Genomic DNA, 16,885 nt, shown 5'->3' with positions numbered 1-16,885 from the left:
GAAGCCATACATAAAAATACTGATAAATATGATTACAGAAAAATTAAAATTGTTTGCATGTCTATCTGAATGCAGTATGTGTATTCCAGAATTTACAATTATGACATTTTACAAGCAATTTTTCATTGTTAAAAAGCTGAAAACAAAGGTCAAAAAACAAAAATCATGAAAAAAAAGAAAAATCACAAATAAGTCCGAGACATTATACTGTTCTTATACAGTCACATCAACGTACATCTATCATTTTTAAATGGCATAATATAAACTGGTGGCCTGGCTTTGCACATAGCAATGTACTATGATCCTTTCCCCAAGTCATTAAATACACTTTTGAACAAAACAATGTCTGTAAGAAATGATGATAAATTGATGAAACTGGGTGACTGGTACATGGGGAGGCATTATACTACCCTGTCTACCTTTTTAAATGCTTGAAAATTTTCATATTAAAAAGTCAGGGGCACCTGGTTGGTTCAATCAGTAGAGCATGTGAATCTTGATCTCAGGGTTGTTAAGTCTGAGCCCCATGGTGGGTGTAAGGATGACTAGAAAATAAAATCTTAAAAAAAAAAGAAAAATTCAACCAAAAAATGTCTGCAAGGGAAGAAAACTCAAAAAGTAGAGTCAAAAGACACACTGGGAAAAAATATTTGCAACTCATTCATGGACATACATTACACAGAGTTCCTCCAAATCTGTAGGAAAAAGATCAACAATGCAATTAAAAAATGGCTAAAGAATATAGAATCATTTCACAGAGAAAAGAATACAAATGGCTCTAAGCATATGAAACATGTTCAACCTTACTTGTAATAAGAGAAATGAAAAACATTCTGGGATACCATCTTCCACCTATCAGATATAAAAGAATACATTGCCTCTGTTGTCTGCTATCTAAGGATGACTGGTCTTCAACTGTCCCATTGAGAATATAGATTCTAAATTAACTTTTCCAAAGTGTAGCTACATAGTGAGATAAATTATCATGAGTATCAGAAACAAAAACAAGAGGGTGCCAAGTCCCTGAGGTAGTGGTGATGGAGGCTAAAGAAGTGTGTATGTCTGGCAAGGCAATGTTTCATATAGAGGAGATAATAAAACAAATGCCCTGGGATATAAAGAAGTATGATGCATTCAAGAACCTGAAAGACGGCCAATATAGTCAGAGAGTAAGGGAGAGACAAACACAAGGTGAGGCCAGAGACAGAAATGGACCAGACAAATAGAGGGCCTTTGAGGTCCTGGGTCTTCTTCCTAGGAGCAATGGATAGCTTTAAGCATTATGATCCCGGTAGTGATGATATTACTGTAATAATTTTACACAATGGGAAACTCATTCACAGAGATGACCTATTTTGACTCAGGTCCCACAGCTGTTAAATGGTAGAGGCAGGATCCAGATCTACAGGAGGCTTTTGGCCTTATTTTTAGCCAATGACACACAACTGGGAATGGGTTTCCTGATGAATGTCCATCAATTTTCACCTAGAACTGGTTAAAAGTGATTATCTAAAACCAGTTTTAGCTGGGTTATTTATGGTGAAAACTATTAGAACTATCTTTATTTAAAGAGTTTAAAGGAAACAAATGGATCTGTTGTAATATGGCCATCTTATGTGCTTGATAATTCTATCTTACCTCAGAGGTATAATTTTGACAATCATCTCTTGAAGTGAGTGAACTTTTTTTGGCAGGAGGAACATGGTCACTTTCATCAAGCGTACAATGAAATCTCTTCCTAGTTATAAGATCCAAATTAGCAGGAAGCTTTTCAGAATCCTCTCTTCCAGAATCAGATATACACATGGCATCCTGACCAACTGAAGTTACTGGAAAACTCATACTGCATAGGAAATGCATACATATTAAATCAGCAAACTAGAAGTTACTTAATAAGGTTAAAGGCTCAGCTATCCTGATGACAGCTGCCAAAAAACTTTCAAGTAACTAATATTTACATGGCCAAGCTCACAAAAATGTTAGTTTTGACGTCTATTCGTATTTAAAAACTCACAACTCTATAAAACTCACAAATTCTCTAATACTGAATTAAATCTAAGGTACAAAAATAGTGTTTTCTTTGTCTGTAAAGTTAAAATTTCAATCTAAAATCCTTCTTCCTTTTTTTAAGTAGGAGCCAGCGTGGAGCCAAATGCAGGGCTTCAACTCACAACCCTGAGATCAAGACCTGAGCTGAGATCAAAAGTCGGATGCTTAACTGACTGAGCCACCCAGGCACCCCTAAAATCCCTCTTCCAAACATGAAAGGCTTCAACATCTAATGCTACTTGACCATTAAGTGCCTTAACCAATGACCGTTAAAATACAACAATTCTATAGAAAAGAATTAACAGTATTAAAAACATACAAAAATGTCATCTCTCTGTACTATTTTTGCAACTTCTATGAACGTATTTATTTCAGAATTTAAAATATATATGCTTACAAAGTAACCACACCTTTAACAGATGGCATTTTATAACCCAAACTGCTAAATTTTTTTTAGCTTTCAAAATACTTAAGATACGAAACAAGTTTCATACAAAAGTATTACACACTTAAATGGCAGCTTTATCAGATATAAAATCAATGATATCTTCTCTAACTTATCACATAATTACTAAATAAGGACAAATACAAATAATGTTGGTGAATGGCTTATTCAGTCAATACTATCTGAGTAATAAAGCACCTTTCCTCCTAGCAAAAATAGTTTAGCTTCTGGGTGCTATATGGAAGTGCTGAATCACCATACACCTGAAACTATACTGTATGTTAAATAACGGGAATTTAAACAAAAACTTAAAAGAAAACAGCTGAGGTCATTCATTACCTCATGTCACTCCTTTCTTCTGTATTCACGGACTTGATCAATATGGGCGCTGGCAGTAAAGGGTTTGGCATTAACTGGGCAGTGGTATCAGTATATTCTTCTATGGCATTGGTTGGGATTTCCACCAGAGTTAAAATGAATGCTTGTTCATCTTCACCACCTTGATGTACGTTAGCAACTAGATTCACTATCAAAGTTTAAAAGTTAGTAATGAAAAGCTGAACCATGAAACAATGGAAAATCATTAATTTATTACATTTCTAAAGTCTCAAGACAACTTATACACAAGAATAAAAAGTAAATTACACCCACAAAAATAAAAAGGAATTTCATAAAGGATAAAGATGGTTCACTATAGAGGAGATGTATAATTCTGAATAAAAAAAATTACACCTAAAATACTTCAAGTGTTTGGGACACATGGATGGCTCAGTTAAGCATCTGACTTCAGCTCTGGACATGATCTCACAGTTCGTGAGTTCAAGCCCCACATCAGACTAGCTACTGTCAGCACATAGCCCACTTCAGATCCTCTGTGTTCCTCTCTCTCTGCCCCTCCCCCAATCATGCTCGCTCTCTCTCTCTCTCTCTCAAAAATAAATAAACCATTAAAAAAATACTTCATAATTTAAGGCCATTGCAGACTTAAAAACTGTTTTAGTTTTTTTTCATAATCAAATGGGATATGGAAGGAAAAGCCATACTATTCAGTTTGATGATGCTTTATCAAAGCAGATTATCATACCTGTTAAATCTTGAGAACTGATTACATTCTCCTGTTGAACTTCTGGCAAACTACTTGGTGTACACTAAAAAAAATTTAATTAAAATTCAAGAATGAGATCAACCAAATTTTAGTTTTAAAAAGCTTTCCAGACAATCGGATATAGGAAGAGTGACTGCTTCAAAATTCAACAACTATTTAACCATATATAATTTTCCAAATGTTTTGAAACCAGTAGTACCAGTAACTTTTGATTCCTTTAAATAAACATACATATACACAAAGAAATTCCCAGTAAATTGTTAAAAATGAGAATTTCATCAAATTATTTTTGAAGCAACAGGAAAGAGAGATTCAAATCCTTCAACCTTCTCTCTTTCCCCATTATAATAGCAGCCACTGTGCTATTAGATGACATCTGAATGGAAGCAAAATGTTTCCTTGCCTCCAACACAGCTCCTTCCAATCTGTTTTCCACAAAACTGCCAACAACGTAATCTCTAAAATACAATTCTTACTATAATTCTCTACTGCTTAAAATCTTAAAACTTAAACGTTTTGTAACCAACAATGTCAATAATTGATTCAGGTAAGCATCAACTGATACTAAAACTACTAGGTAGAAGTCTGTTGGGTGTCATATGAAAAATTACTAACGCCATGTGGAAAAGATGCTGTTATATGGAGAAATCTAGCAGGCACCATTCTAGCCAAGTAATTAGTCAACATCATCAATAATGGGACAAACTGACATTACATGTCTAATAAGGGTATACAAAAGGAAGAACACGTTACCTAGGTAATAATCATGCCAAAAAATATTTAACCTGAATCTAATAACAGGGAACAACAACAAAAACCCCGATTGTGAATTAGCCTGGAATGTCAAATTCACAAAAGAGGAAAAAGGGCAGGAGGGCTACTCTAGATTAAAACAGAATAAGGAGGGGTGCCTGGGTGGCTCAGTCAGTTAAGCATCTGACTCTTGATTTCAGCTCAAGTCATGATCTCACGGTTATGAGATCCAGTCCCACATCAGGCTCTGCGCTGACAGCATGGAGCCTGCTTGGGATTCTTTTTCTTCCTCTCCCCTGTCCCTCCTGCACATGTGCGCACAGATGCACATGCTCTCTCAAAAAAAAAAAAAGGATAAGGAGAGGGGTGCCTGGGAGGCTTAGTCAGTTAAGCGTCCTCCAACTCTCAATTTCAGCTCAGATCATGATCTCATAGTTCATGGGATCGAACCCCATGTTTGGCTCTGTCTGCACTGACATCAAGGAGCCTACTTGGAATTCTCTGTCTTCGTCTCTCTCTGCCCCTCCCCTGCTCTATCAAAATAAATAAATAAACACTGAGAGACAGTGAGAGAATAAGGAGAATCACAACTAAATGCAATGTGAGAGTGTTGACTGGAACTATGTATTACATATTGTTATTAAATCAATATTAGATAGTATGGTAATACTGAGTATGACAAGAGTATCATTTCTCTATAAGAAACATCCTCGTTCATATCAGATATAAGCTGCAGTATTTATGGGTGAAGTCTCACATCTGCAACTTTCAAATGGTTCAGTTTTTTAAAAGTATGTATCTATAGAGATGGAGAACAAGACAGAGAAAAAGCAAATGAAGCAAAATGTTTATAACTAATGAATCTAAGTAAAGATTCTATGTAAGAATTCTATGTAAGATCTTTGAAACTTTTCAACAAGCTTGAAATTATTTCAAAATATGAAGTAAAAACAAACATGTTGGGGGGGGGGGGTAGGGAAAATCCCTTAACTTTGGATATAATCCAAACTCCTTAACAAGCCATAAAAATTTCTTTTTATGATCTGTTCCCAGGCTGCCAACCTCACTCTAACTACTTCTTCATTTATATTCCACTCATAACTAATTATAGTCCCTGAATATGACATGCTGTTTCACACCTGTTCTTTACACATGTTCCTCTCCCTTTAACTGGCTAATTCATACCCGTTCTTCTAGATCCAGGATTTTTTTTTCTTGTAAGTTTATTTATTTATTTTGAGACCAGGGGCCAGGGGGAGGGAGTGGGAGACAATCCCAAGCAGGCTCGGCACTATCAGCATGGAGCAGAATGTGGGGCTTGAACTCACAAACCACAAGATCATGACCTGAGCTGAAATCAAGAGTCAGACACTTACCAACTAAGCCACCCACGTGGATTCTTTCAGTCCCAGCTACACATTAGAATAACTCAAGAACCTTTAACAGCAACAAAAAAACAAAATCCTGCAAATGCCTACACCTTATTTCCAGATACTGATTTTACTGGATTGGATTGAGGACCACTCCTTTAAGAGTCTTGTGCAACTTGCTTTCATAGCACCCATCAGAGCCTAAGCATTCACTCATATGAGTCCCATAACTTTGTCTGTCCAATATCTCACACAGCAATGAACATATAATAATATCTCAAGGAAACACCTGCAATGTATTTCCCAGACTCAGAGGCCAGCAAGCAAGAGGTAAATAGTCTGTATACAAAACACTTCCTTTTTCCAAATTTTTATGGCAAAGCTATGTATTGGCTATTTTATCTATGCTCCAAAGACTAAAAATACACTTAATAAAAAAATATACCACAATACATTCTTGCAAAGACAAAACTATAGGGAAAGAAAACAGATCAGTGATCACCAAGTAGTGGGGGTGGTAAAAGGGGGTGACTAAAAAAGGGCCCTGGGAAATGTGGGGAATGATGGAACCGTTCATGTGTTTACACAACTATATATGTTTGCCAAAACTTGCAGAAGTGCACATAAAAGGGTGAAGGTTATTCTATGTAAATTACACCTTAATTTTTTTTTAAGTGGGGAACACACCCAGCCCCCCCATGATATATTTTACATTATTTTACCTCTGACACATTAAGTGTAAGCACAGTGTCTCCATTGGAGTCCTCTCTCTCGGGCTCTTTGATACAACTCTCACCGAGACCCATATCTGAACCAAGCGTATGGGGCTTTGTTTCAGAGCAAACAATTGGATCAACTGAAAATAACTGAACCTTTTGAGATTCCTCTTCTTGATCATTTCTGAAAGAGAAATTAGTATATATTAGATCTTCAGAGTATGTATTACAGTTTTGAATGTGAAACCAAGTGGACAACCACAGAGTAATGTTTAGAGCTAAATGAGTCAAAGATTATTTAATGGTGTCCAAATTTTTAAAACACATTTAATGCAACAGAACCCCCCCTTTTGCCAATCAAATTCCTAAAGCTATAGCTAATTACTGTAGCTGAAAGAGAATATAAACAAAATTCCGGAATCTCCTCCCTCTTACCTTTCAGTTAGGTTTGCTTCTTGAGAAATAGTCATCTCTTCAATACCATGTTCACATGCCAAGATGTTCTGCTCCTTATTCAGTGCTGTTGTAAGTGATTCAAATTTTTTATCTTGTAATTCCTCCATTGCTTCAGAACCATTTTTCTCAGTTTCTTAAACAAAAAACAAACTTAAGATACAGTCCAAAACAGTACAGCTAAAACCTCCACATTAGAAATATGTTCTCTCCTCAAAGACAGATCAGTACATAGCAACTCTTCCAAATTTCTCTTAATCCAAAACTTAAGCTTATTCACATGGCAGAAGAGTGATCCTGGCCAGTGAGATTTTTGAAACAGAGGATTAATGAATGCTACACTACACATTTTTCACTCGTGGTTGTCACAGCAATTTTAGGTCCACCCTATGATGACAGCAATATAATCACAAACCCACATACAAAAGAAGTTTAGAGGTGGGTACATATGAGGTCTAGCTCCACCTTGGGGGAAATGTTGGGGAGGGAGCTGCTCCACAAAGAAGAATAAAATGACTTCTATATAAAAGAGTTACGTTCAAATCCCTATCAAAATACCAACAACATTTTTCACAAAACTAGACCAAATAATACTAAAATTTCTATGGAATCACACGACTGAATAGTCAAAGCAACCTTGAGAAAGAAAGACAAAGGTGGAGGTATCATATTCCCACATCTCAAGATATACTACAAAGCTGTAATTATCAAAATGGTATGGTCTGGCCCACACACAAAAAAGTAGATGGATGGAAGAGAACAGAGAGTCTAGAAATAAATCCACATTTATATGGTCCATTTATTACAAAGGCAGCAAGAATATACAATGGGGAAAAGACAGTCTCTTCAATAAATGTTACTGAGAAAACTGGACAGCTGCATACAAAAGAATGAAACTGGACCACTTTCTACTATACACAAAAATAAACTCAGGATGTAGAGAAAAAGGAATCTTTGCGTACTAGTGGTGGGAATGTAAACTGATACAGGCATGATGGAAAACAGTATGGATATTGCTCTAAAAATTAGAATTACCATATCATTCAATAAATTCCATTAGTAGGTATTCAAAGAAAATGAAAACACTAATTCAAAGGATATGTGCAGCAACTCTATGTTTACTGCAGCACTGTTTACAAAAGCCAAGATACCGAAGTAACCTAAGTGTCCATCAATACATGAACAGATAAGATGTGGCATGCACACACAACGGAATGTTACACAGCCATTAAAGGATGACACGGGGAGGCGCCTGGGTGGCTCAGTCGGTTAAGTGGCCGACTTCGGCTCAGGTCATGACCTTGCGGTCCGTGAGTTCGAGCCCCACATGAGGCTCTGTGCTGACAGCTCAGAGCCTGGAGCGTGCTTCACATTGTGTCTCCCTCTCTCTCTGACCCGCCCCCCGTTCATGCTCTGTCTCTCTCTGTCTCAAAAATAAATAAACATTAAAAAAAAATTAAAAAAAAAAAAAAGGACGACACCAGGCCATCTGCGACAACGTGGACAGACATAGAGGGTATTATGCTAAGTGAAATAAGTCAGACTGAGAGAGACAAACAACAAATGATTTCACTCATTTATGGAATCTTTAAAAAGCCAATGAATAAACAAAGAGCATAATCAGACCTATAAATACCAAGTAAAAATTGATGCCAGAGGGAAGTAGGTGGATGGGCAAAGTGAAGGGGAGTGGAAGATACAGGCTTCCAATTATGGAATGAATAAATCATGGGAATAAAAGGCACAGCATAAGGAATATAATCAATGGTACTGTAATTGTACTGTATGGTGAGAGATGGTAGGTATGTTTCTGGAGGGCAGAACACGATGTACAAACTTGTTGAATCACTACGTACTATGACTGGAACTAATGTATGTGTGTCAACCACAGTCAAAAAATTTTTAGGGGCACCTGGGTGGCTCAGTCAGTTAAGCATCCGACTTAGACTCAGGTCATGATCTCACGGTTCATGAGTTCAAGCCCCATGTCAAGCTTTGTGCTGACAGGACAGAACCTGCTTGAGATTCTGTCTCCTTCTCTCTCTGCCCCTCCCCTGCTCACGTTCTCTCTCAAAAATAAACAAACATTTAAAAAAAAGTTTTTTAGGGGCCCCTGGGTGGCTCAGTCAGTTAACTGTCTGACTTCAGCTCAGGTCATGATCTCACAGTTCATGGGTTTGAGCCCCGCTTCAGGCTGTGTACTGACAGCTCAGAGCCCAGATCCTGCTTCGGATTCTGTGTCTGTTTCTCTCCCTCTCTCTGTCTCTCTGTCTCTCTCTGTCTCTCTCTCTGCTCCTCCCCCACTTGCACTCTCTCAAAAATAAACATCAAAAAAAAATTTAATAAAACATTAAACATTTTTAAATAAAATAAATAAGTAAGTAAGTAAGGTAACCTCACCCTGCATACTGAAAGAGCTTCTGGGTATTCCTGAACCCAGAGTAAGTAATGAATTAACTAACTGAACCATAGGCACTGGTGGTTGAAAGGAAATACCAAAAACCAGGAACCCCCAAACAGGGAAAAGATGTTGCTAACCATCCAGATCTTCTACCTATAGGATTTTATACAATCTAGACAGCTTACTGCATACAGTTTTTCCTGCTCTCACTAGCACCTAAAGGGGTTGGGCCTTTGGTAGGGAGGGGAGGTGGAAAAAGAAGTGGCAGTAGGATTCAACAAGTACATCACAAAGTAGTAAGGCCATTAAAAAAATAAAAGAGCCCTATGTGACCCTATAGACAGATTTTTTTCAATACACTAATCTTTAAAAAGAATGCTACCATATAAAGAACTCTTAATATTAAAAAGAGAAAAATCCCATGGGGCACCTGGGTAGCTTAGTTGGTTAAGCATCTGATTTCGGCTCAGGTCATGATCTCAGTTTGTGAGTTTGAGACCCATATCTTGCTCTCCGCTCTCAGAGCACAGCCTACTTCAGATCCTCTCTCTATGTGCCCCTCCCCTGCTCACATTCTCTCAAAAAATAAACATTAAAAAAAAAAAAAAGATTTTAAAAAGACAAATATCCCAATTTAAAAATGAGCACAGATCTGAATAGACATGTCTCTAAAAAAAAGATACATAAATAAGCACATGAAAAGATACTCAATATCATTGGTCATCAGGTAAACACAAATCAAAACTACAATGAGATACTACTTCACGATAACTAGAATATCTAATAACAAGGGTCTGAGAGAATAGAAACTGAAACCCTCACACAATGTTGGTGAAAATACAAAATGTTGGGGTGTGTGGCTGGCTCAGTCAGTAGAGCATGTAAGTCTTGATCTTGGGGGTTACAAGTTCAAGCCCCATGTTGGGGGTAGAGATTACTTAAAAATAAAACAAAAAATCTAAAATAAGCAAAAAAAATTAAAAAATGCTGCTACACTTTTGAAACAGTTTGGCTGTTTCTCAAAAGGTTAAACATAGAACTACCATATTATCCAGCAATTCTACTTGTAGATGTAAATCCAAGTGAAATGAAAACATATGTCCACACAAAAACTTATACATGAACGTTCTTAGCAGCATTACTTACAAGAGCCAAAAAACAGAAAACAACCCAAAAGCCCAACAACAGATAAATGAATAAACAAAATGTAATACAGCTATACAATGGAATACTTGACAAGAAAAAGAAATGAAGTATTTGACGTATACTACAACATAGATGAACTGTGAAAACATGCTAAGTAAAAGACATCGACACAAAAGACCACTTATGTGATTCCACTCATACAAAACATCAAAAATAAGCAAATCTACAGAGACAGAAAAAGATTAGTGATTGCCTAGAACTTGGGGAAATGGGAGTGCCTGCTAACAGTGATGATTACATAACTTGGTGAATATATGAAAACCACTGAATTGTACCCTTCAAAGGGTTTAACTGTATTACATAGAATTATCTCAGTAAAATTGTTTTTTTCCTAAGGGCTGAACACTATATATGATATAGTATGCTTATATTTTTATTCTTTCTGAAAGGAATATACATGTGTTTATATACATATGTGTATACATATGTGGATGCATGTATGTACACACACACAGCCTCACATTTAGATGCTTGTGTGTATAATACACTCCTGGAAGTCTACAAACTTAATGGCAGTTTACCACTACAAGTGAGATTAGGGGACTGGGAACCAAGGAAGAAGTTTTTTAAATTTTGTACCTTATAGACACTGTCTTATTTTTTTGCCACATTCATGTATATCTACCTTTAAAAATGTTTATGTGAATATTCCATGTGCACACATACAAAAAATGTCTGATCAAATATATACACTTGACCCTTGAATAACATGGGGGGGATCGGGGTATAAACTTCCCATGCAGTCAAAAATCCGCATATTAACTACTGACTTCCAAAAAACCTAACTACTAATAGTCTACTGTTGACCAGACGCTTTATCAGTAACATAAATGGTCAATTAACATATTTTGTATATGTATGATATACCAAATTCTTACAATAAAACTAGAATAAAATATTAAGAAAATCCTAAGGAAGAGAAAATATATTTATAGTACTATACTGTTTATCAAAAAAATCCATGTATAGTAGACCTATGCAATTCAAACCTGTGTTAGTAAGGGTCATCTATAGAGCAAATGGTAATAATTACTGAAGCCAGTTGATGGGTTTATTGGTATTTATTTTATAAGTCATTCTACTTTTTGAACTTCTTAATAGTAAATTAAAATAATTTTAACAACCAAATATTCTACTTGAAATGTTAATGCAAATTCTCCTATAAAAGTAATTTTGTAGCTGTTTAAGGGAAACACATTTACCTCTTTGACTTTCTACTACTTCTCCTTGGCTTGCAAACAAATTGGGAACTTCCTGATGAACGCCAAACCTGCTGGTCCTTAAAGTCTTAAGATTTGGCTTAGGCTTGGCAAATCTACTTCTCATTCTCAAATTACTGGTCACATCAGAGGTTGTATTCCTAGAAAAAGAAAGATGGGAAGAGAGAGAAATTCACCAACTGTGTCAGAATTAGCTCTCTCACCTTCTTCACTACTCTTATATAGTTACGTGCCACCTTCTCAGGTGCCACAATCTCTGTTAAGTGTTCATTTTTTAATGTTAAAGTTACTTTACTGAAAGTCTGGAGAAGGAAAGAGAATCTGGACCGTGTCTGTAAAGCAGAGACTATAGTTACATAAAACTATCTCATTAAAGCTTCAAAGATGCACATATTGCATTAACTTTAATATGCAAACCATTAAGGGTCCCTGGCTGGCTCAGTCAGTAGAGCATGCAGCTCTTGATCTCAGGTCCATGAGTTCAAGCCCCACATTGGGTGTGGAGCCTACTTAAAATACATAAATAAATAGAAATATTTAAAGGCTGAAAAATTAGCAGTGAAATTTACACTTACACAAGTATTACTCAAAAGCTATTATAAATTAATCGATAGTTGACTTAAATATATTTATTATAATAAATTTCTTCGTAATTTTTTAAAATGCTTATTTATTTTTGAGAGAGAGTGCAAGCAGGGGAGAGGCAGAGAGGGGAGACAGAGGATCCAAAGTGGGCTCTGTGCTGACAGCAGAAAGCCCGATGCAGGGCTTGAACTCACAAACCATGAGATCATGACGTGAGCTAAAGTCAGATGCTTAATCAACTGAGCCACCCCGGCACTCTTATTTTCTAGTAAAACTCAAGAGTTTAATAAAGCAAAATAGGGGCATCTGGGCTGGGTGGTTCAGTCAGTTAAGTATCCAACTCTTGATCTCAGCTCAGGTCTTGATCTCAGGGACATGAGTTCAAGCCTTGCACTGGGCTCCACACTGGGCATGAAGCCTACTTAAAAAAAAAAAAAAGAAAAAAAGAAAAGAAAAAAAAAGGAAAAAAAATAAAGCAAATTAAACCTGGTTGATATAGCATTTTCCTTTACTTCCTCCACTAAACCAATTTCTTCTTTAGTACTTTGCTCTTCCAATACAATCTTGTTTTCTTCTAATGGTGAAGGAGATGTACTACTGACAGGTGAAGAAAGCTCCTGACATTCACGAACAATTTTGTGATTTACATTATCTGGGCTAAAAGGAACACAGCTTTTATCCTTTGAATGAACATCAAGAAGTACACATACTCCTATTACAGAAAAGAACAGAAAATTAAAATTGACCCAATACAAGTAGATATCCAAAGAAAGTAAATCCTTCAACATTAAACAACTATAGGCTTAATAATTCTCACACACTAAAATTTTTGTGCTATTATAAGTAAAAACGAATCTTTTTGCCTTCAGTAACTACATAGCCTCAAATAAGTTTCAAGATATTATCACCTTCATTTACAATTTTTAAAAACCTGTATTTTAGGTTCTAGAGATTTGTGACAGGCTCCAAAGCAATGCTCTATCACTGAGAAAGGAGCCATATAGGGGTGCCCGGCTGGCTCAGTCATTAGAGCATGTGACTCTTGATCTCAGGGTCGTGATTTTGAGCCCCACGATGGGTGTACAGTTTACTTTAAAAAAAAAAAAAAAAAGAGAGAGAGAGAGAATGAGCCATGTAAGAAACACAGACCAGAGAATTCGTTGATAAATATATAGTTATAGGCCCTGAATAATATATAGTAAAAATGGCAACCCACTCATGTCCAGGCACAATAATTAACAGGAAAATAATTAATGTAACTATCCATTTAATGTACTTAAAATAGAAGGTGCTTAGAGAGTAAAGACCATAGCTTCTCCATTAAGGCCAGCCTAAAATATTAAAAATCTGGGTGGACATATATTTTGGCTCAGTTCAAACTAACGAAACAGTCCAAACTAAATTATGTCATTGACTGTTATTGTCCCTTGATACTGTATTCCACTGTCAGGTAATTGTGAAGACTATCCAAAGCAGGAGCTCCTTTGGCTAAAGAAACCTGTATAAAGTGATCAGTGATCTCAATTAACCAATGTTTATGATGAGAAAGGTGGAGGACTCACTGGATTATTCCAGAAATACAACCTTTTTTCAATAAACCAAGTGTACTATCTTGAAATGGTGGCCACTACATCTAAATGGGCTGAGGTGGGTGCATCAATGCACACATATTACTTACTTCTGGAAAAACAACAAAATTATACCAACTTCAAATGTAAAAGTACTGACTTATTACTCAACTGTGGGTATAATTTCTTAGAAGTTGGATTTTAAAAGGTTTTTTGCAGTAGGCCTTATCTTTCATTCTTACCATCACTCTGTTCTGTACCAATCTCTGACTGCAACACTAGATCTCCCATTGTAAGTAAAGTTATAGCAGCTTCAGTGCTTCCATCATTGGTACCTTGTGAGAAAATATAACAACATTAAAACAGAAGGATGAATCTGGAAATTTACGATTGTTTGCTTAGAAAACATTTTTAATGCAGGTGTTTATCCTCTAGCAACAAGTTTCAATATCTTCCATACCACTAATTCCTTACTAGGGTAGTATTTTATTACTACAAAAAAAAGAAATCATGCATTATTAGCTTTTATTCATTGAAAATGCCTCCCTCCCATTAAATAACTTAAGTTACCTTCGAAGAAAGTAAACCTGGGCAGATCAGGGGAAATAATACTTCTTTATTAAACATTTAACTCTTAACTCACTTCATAAAGTAATTATTCCAAGAATCCAAGTTTCTCCTGGAGATAAAACATTCAATAGTGGAAACTTTTTGTTCAACTCCCAGCAAGGACTCATTTACTAACTAATACCAATACTAGGGGTGCCTGGGCAGCTCAGTCAGTTAAGCAGCTTCCAACTCTTGATTTGGGCTCAGGTCATGATCTCACAGTTCATAAGATCGAGTCCCATGTCAGGCTCTGTACTGACAGCGTGGAGTCTGCTTGGAATTCTCTCTCTCCCTCTTTCGCTGCCCCTTCCTCACTCACACTCTCAAAATAAATCACCATTTAAAAAACAAAACAAAAAAAGATTCTCTCTTCCTCTCTCTCTGTCCCTCACCCACTTGCACATGCACACTCATGGCTCTCTCCCTCTAAAAAAAATTAAGTTAAAATTTAAAAAAAAAATTTTAAATCACCCTGCTAGTGTTAACCAGGTAGTTCCGGCAGTTTCCTTATTAACAGTTACCTGTTTCATCTTGGGTATGTTCACCTGTGGTCATTTCCTAGAAGAGGAAAAGATAAGCAATGCCTTATGTATTTTCCCAAATATATGTTCTATGTCTCAAAAAGCACTATGGTTTTACAGTTCTTCTATGCTTCTGATTACAAAGGAGAGGAAACTGTGCTTTCCCTTTATAATTATTCAGAATATTTCATCAACAGAAATAATTTAAAAGCCAAATTCTTTTGTCTCTTGCTACTTATTTTACTTTTTCTTTTTAACTTTAATCATATTCCATCTACCATGTGCATTTACTAGGCTTACTTCACTTCTTCACTTTCATAATCTTTCAACTTCAGTCATATTTGTCACTGGTTTTAATCCAATGGAAACCAAAATCTGACGAATCTCACCAATTTTTTTTAACTAGGTGGCTTAAAACTTAAATGAATTTTAATAAATTAAAAAGTTACAAGATCTGGGCACCTGAGTGGCTCAGTTAAGCATCTGACTCTTGATTTCAGCTCAGGTCATGTTTTCACACTTCATGAGTTCAAGCCCCTTGTTGGGCTCCACAATGTCATGTGGAGCTTCCTTGTGATTCTGTCTCCATTTCTCTCTGCCTCTCCCCCACTTTCTCTTTCCCTTTCAAAATAAATAAACTTAAAAAAAATAAATAAAAAGGTTACAAGATCTATGTCCAGCATGACATCATAAGGCTCTGCTGACCCTCTCCCCAGTGAAACTGGTAAAATTTAATAAAACCAAACATTTAAAGCCTCTGGAAATGGTCATAAAGGCAACAGAAACCTCTTTTTGAGCAACTGATGAAAATAAGGTAACAAAGTAAGAGCCTGTGGTATCTCAACTAAGACTCTCTCCCCGCTCCTTCTTCCCAGCTCAATGAACCAGAGACTCCACCTCAGACATTTGCAGCCAAGAAAATAAGGCTCCTTTCTCCTTGCAAGTCCCAGCAGAAGGCCTTTCTTTCTAAGAGGATCAGGACTTTAGCTCCTGACCCAAGAATCTGGGGTCAGAGTCATAGTAGAAAACAGAAGAATTATCTATTATGAATTTGCACATAAAAATCCTTAATAAAATACCAGCAAGCCAAATCCAGCAACATAAAATTGCATGCCATGACCAAGTAGGATGCAATTTTTGATTTGACATCCTGTTATAATGAATGTAATACATCATTATCAGTACAAAAAAAAAGCAAAAATCACATGATCATCTCCAAAGATGCATAAAAAGCATATGAAAACTGCCAACATCCTTTCCTAAGAATCCTCTCACACAAACCAAGGATAGACTGAAACTTCAAAAAAAAAAAAAAAAAAAACCCTATGAAAAATCCAAAGCTAACATCAAACTTGATGGTGAAAGACTGGATGCTTTCCCTTAAGACCAGGAATGAGACAAAAGTATGCGTTCTTGCCACTTTTTTGTTCAATATGTATTGGAGGTTCTAGCAAGGGAAACTAGGCAAGCAATAGAAATAAAAGATATCCAGACGGAGAAGTGTTAAGTCAAATCCTGTTTCTGAGAAAGATATGTTGAAGTCCTAAGCTGAGTACCATGAATGTAACTTTGTTTGGAAACAGGGCTTTTTCAGATGTTATCAGGCTAACATGAGGTCATACTGCATTAGGGCTGGCCCTATCCAATACAACAGGTGTCTTTAGAAGAAAAGTCAGGACACATATACAGAAAGAACACCATGTGGCAATGGAGGCAGAAGTTGGAAATGTGCTGCCATAAAGCCAAGCAATGACAAGGATCTCTGGCAATTGTCAGAGGGTAGGAGAAAGGCCTGAATAGTTTTTCCCTCAGAGTCTTCAGAAGGGGGATGGTGATTCTGGAATTCTAGCCTCCAAAACTGAGAAAATAACTTTCTGTAGTTTT

General features: G+C 36.4%; 1 protein-coding gene across 9 annotated transcripts in view; it reads right to left on the bottom strand.

Annotated features, from left to right (window-relative positions):
* The window catches only part of BDP1 (B double prime 1, subunit of RNA polymerase III transcription initiation factor IIIB), a 99,616-nt gene that overhangs the window by 20,565 nt on the left and 62,166 nt on the right, over positions 1-16,885 (bottom strand). For 6 of the 9 annotated variants that reach the window (XM_045061800.1, XM_019835223.3, XM_045061811.1 and 3 more), the window contains 9 exons: positions 15,002-15,038; positions 14,114-14,206; positions 12,790-13,015; positions 11,701-11,858; positions 6,874-7,027; positions 6,445-6,622; positions 3,579-3,642; positions 2,834-3,020; positions 1,639-1,843 (listed from right to left, as the gene is read on the bottom strand). In XM_045061800.1, coding sequence (XP_044917735.1) covers positions 1,639-1,843; positions 2,834-3,020; positions 3,579-3,642; positions 6,445-6,622; positions 6,874-7,027; positions 11,701-11,858; positions 12,790-13,015; positions 14,114-14,206; positions 15,002-15,038 — 1,302 coding nt within the window. Of the gene's footprint in view, positions 1-1,638; positions 1,844-2,833; positions 3,021-3,578; positions 3,643-6,444; positions 6,623-6,873; positions 7,028-11,700; positions 11,859-12,789; positions 13,016-14,113; positions 14,207-15,001; positions 15,039-16,885 lie in introns of those variants that run through there. The other 3 variants (XM_019835246.3, XM_045061817.1, XM_045061820.1) reach the window with 3 other exon arrangements.

The sequence above is a fragment of the Felis catus genome, chromosome A1, assembly GCF_018350175.1.
Source record: "Felis catus isolate Fca126 chromosome A1, F.catus_Fca126_mat1.0, whole genome shotgun sequence".
Lineage (NCBI taxonomy): Eukaryota > Metazoa > Chordata > Mammalia > Carnivora > Felidae > Felis > Felis catus.
This window is presented reverse-complemented; position numbering and strand designations above follow the sequence as displayed.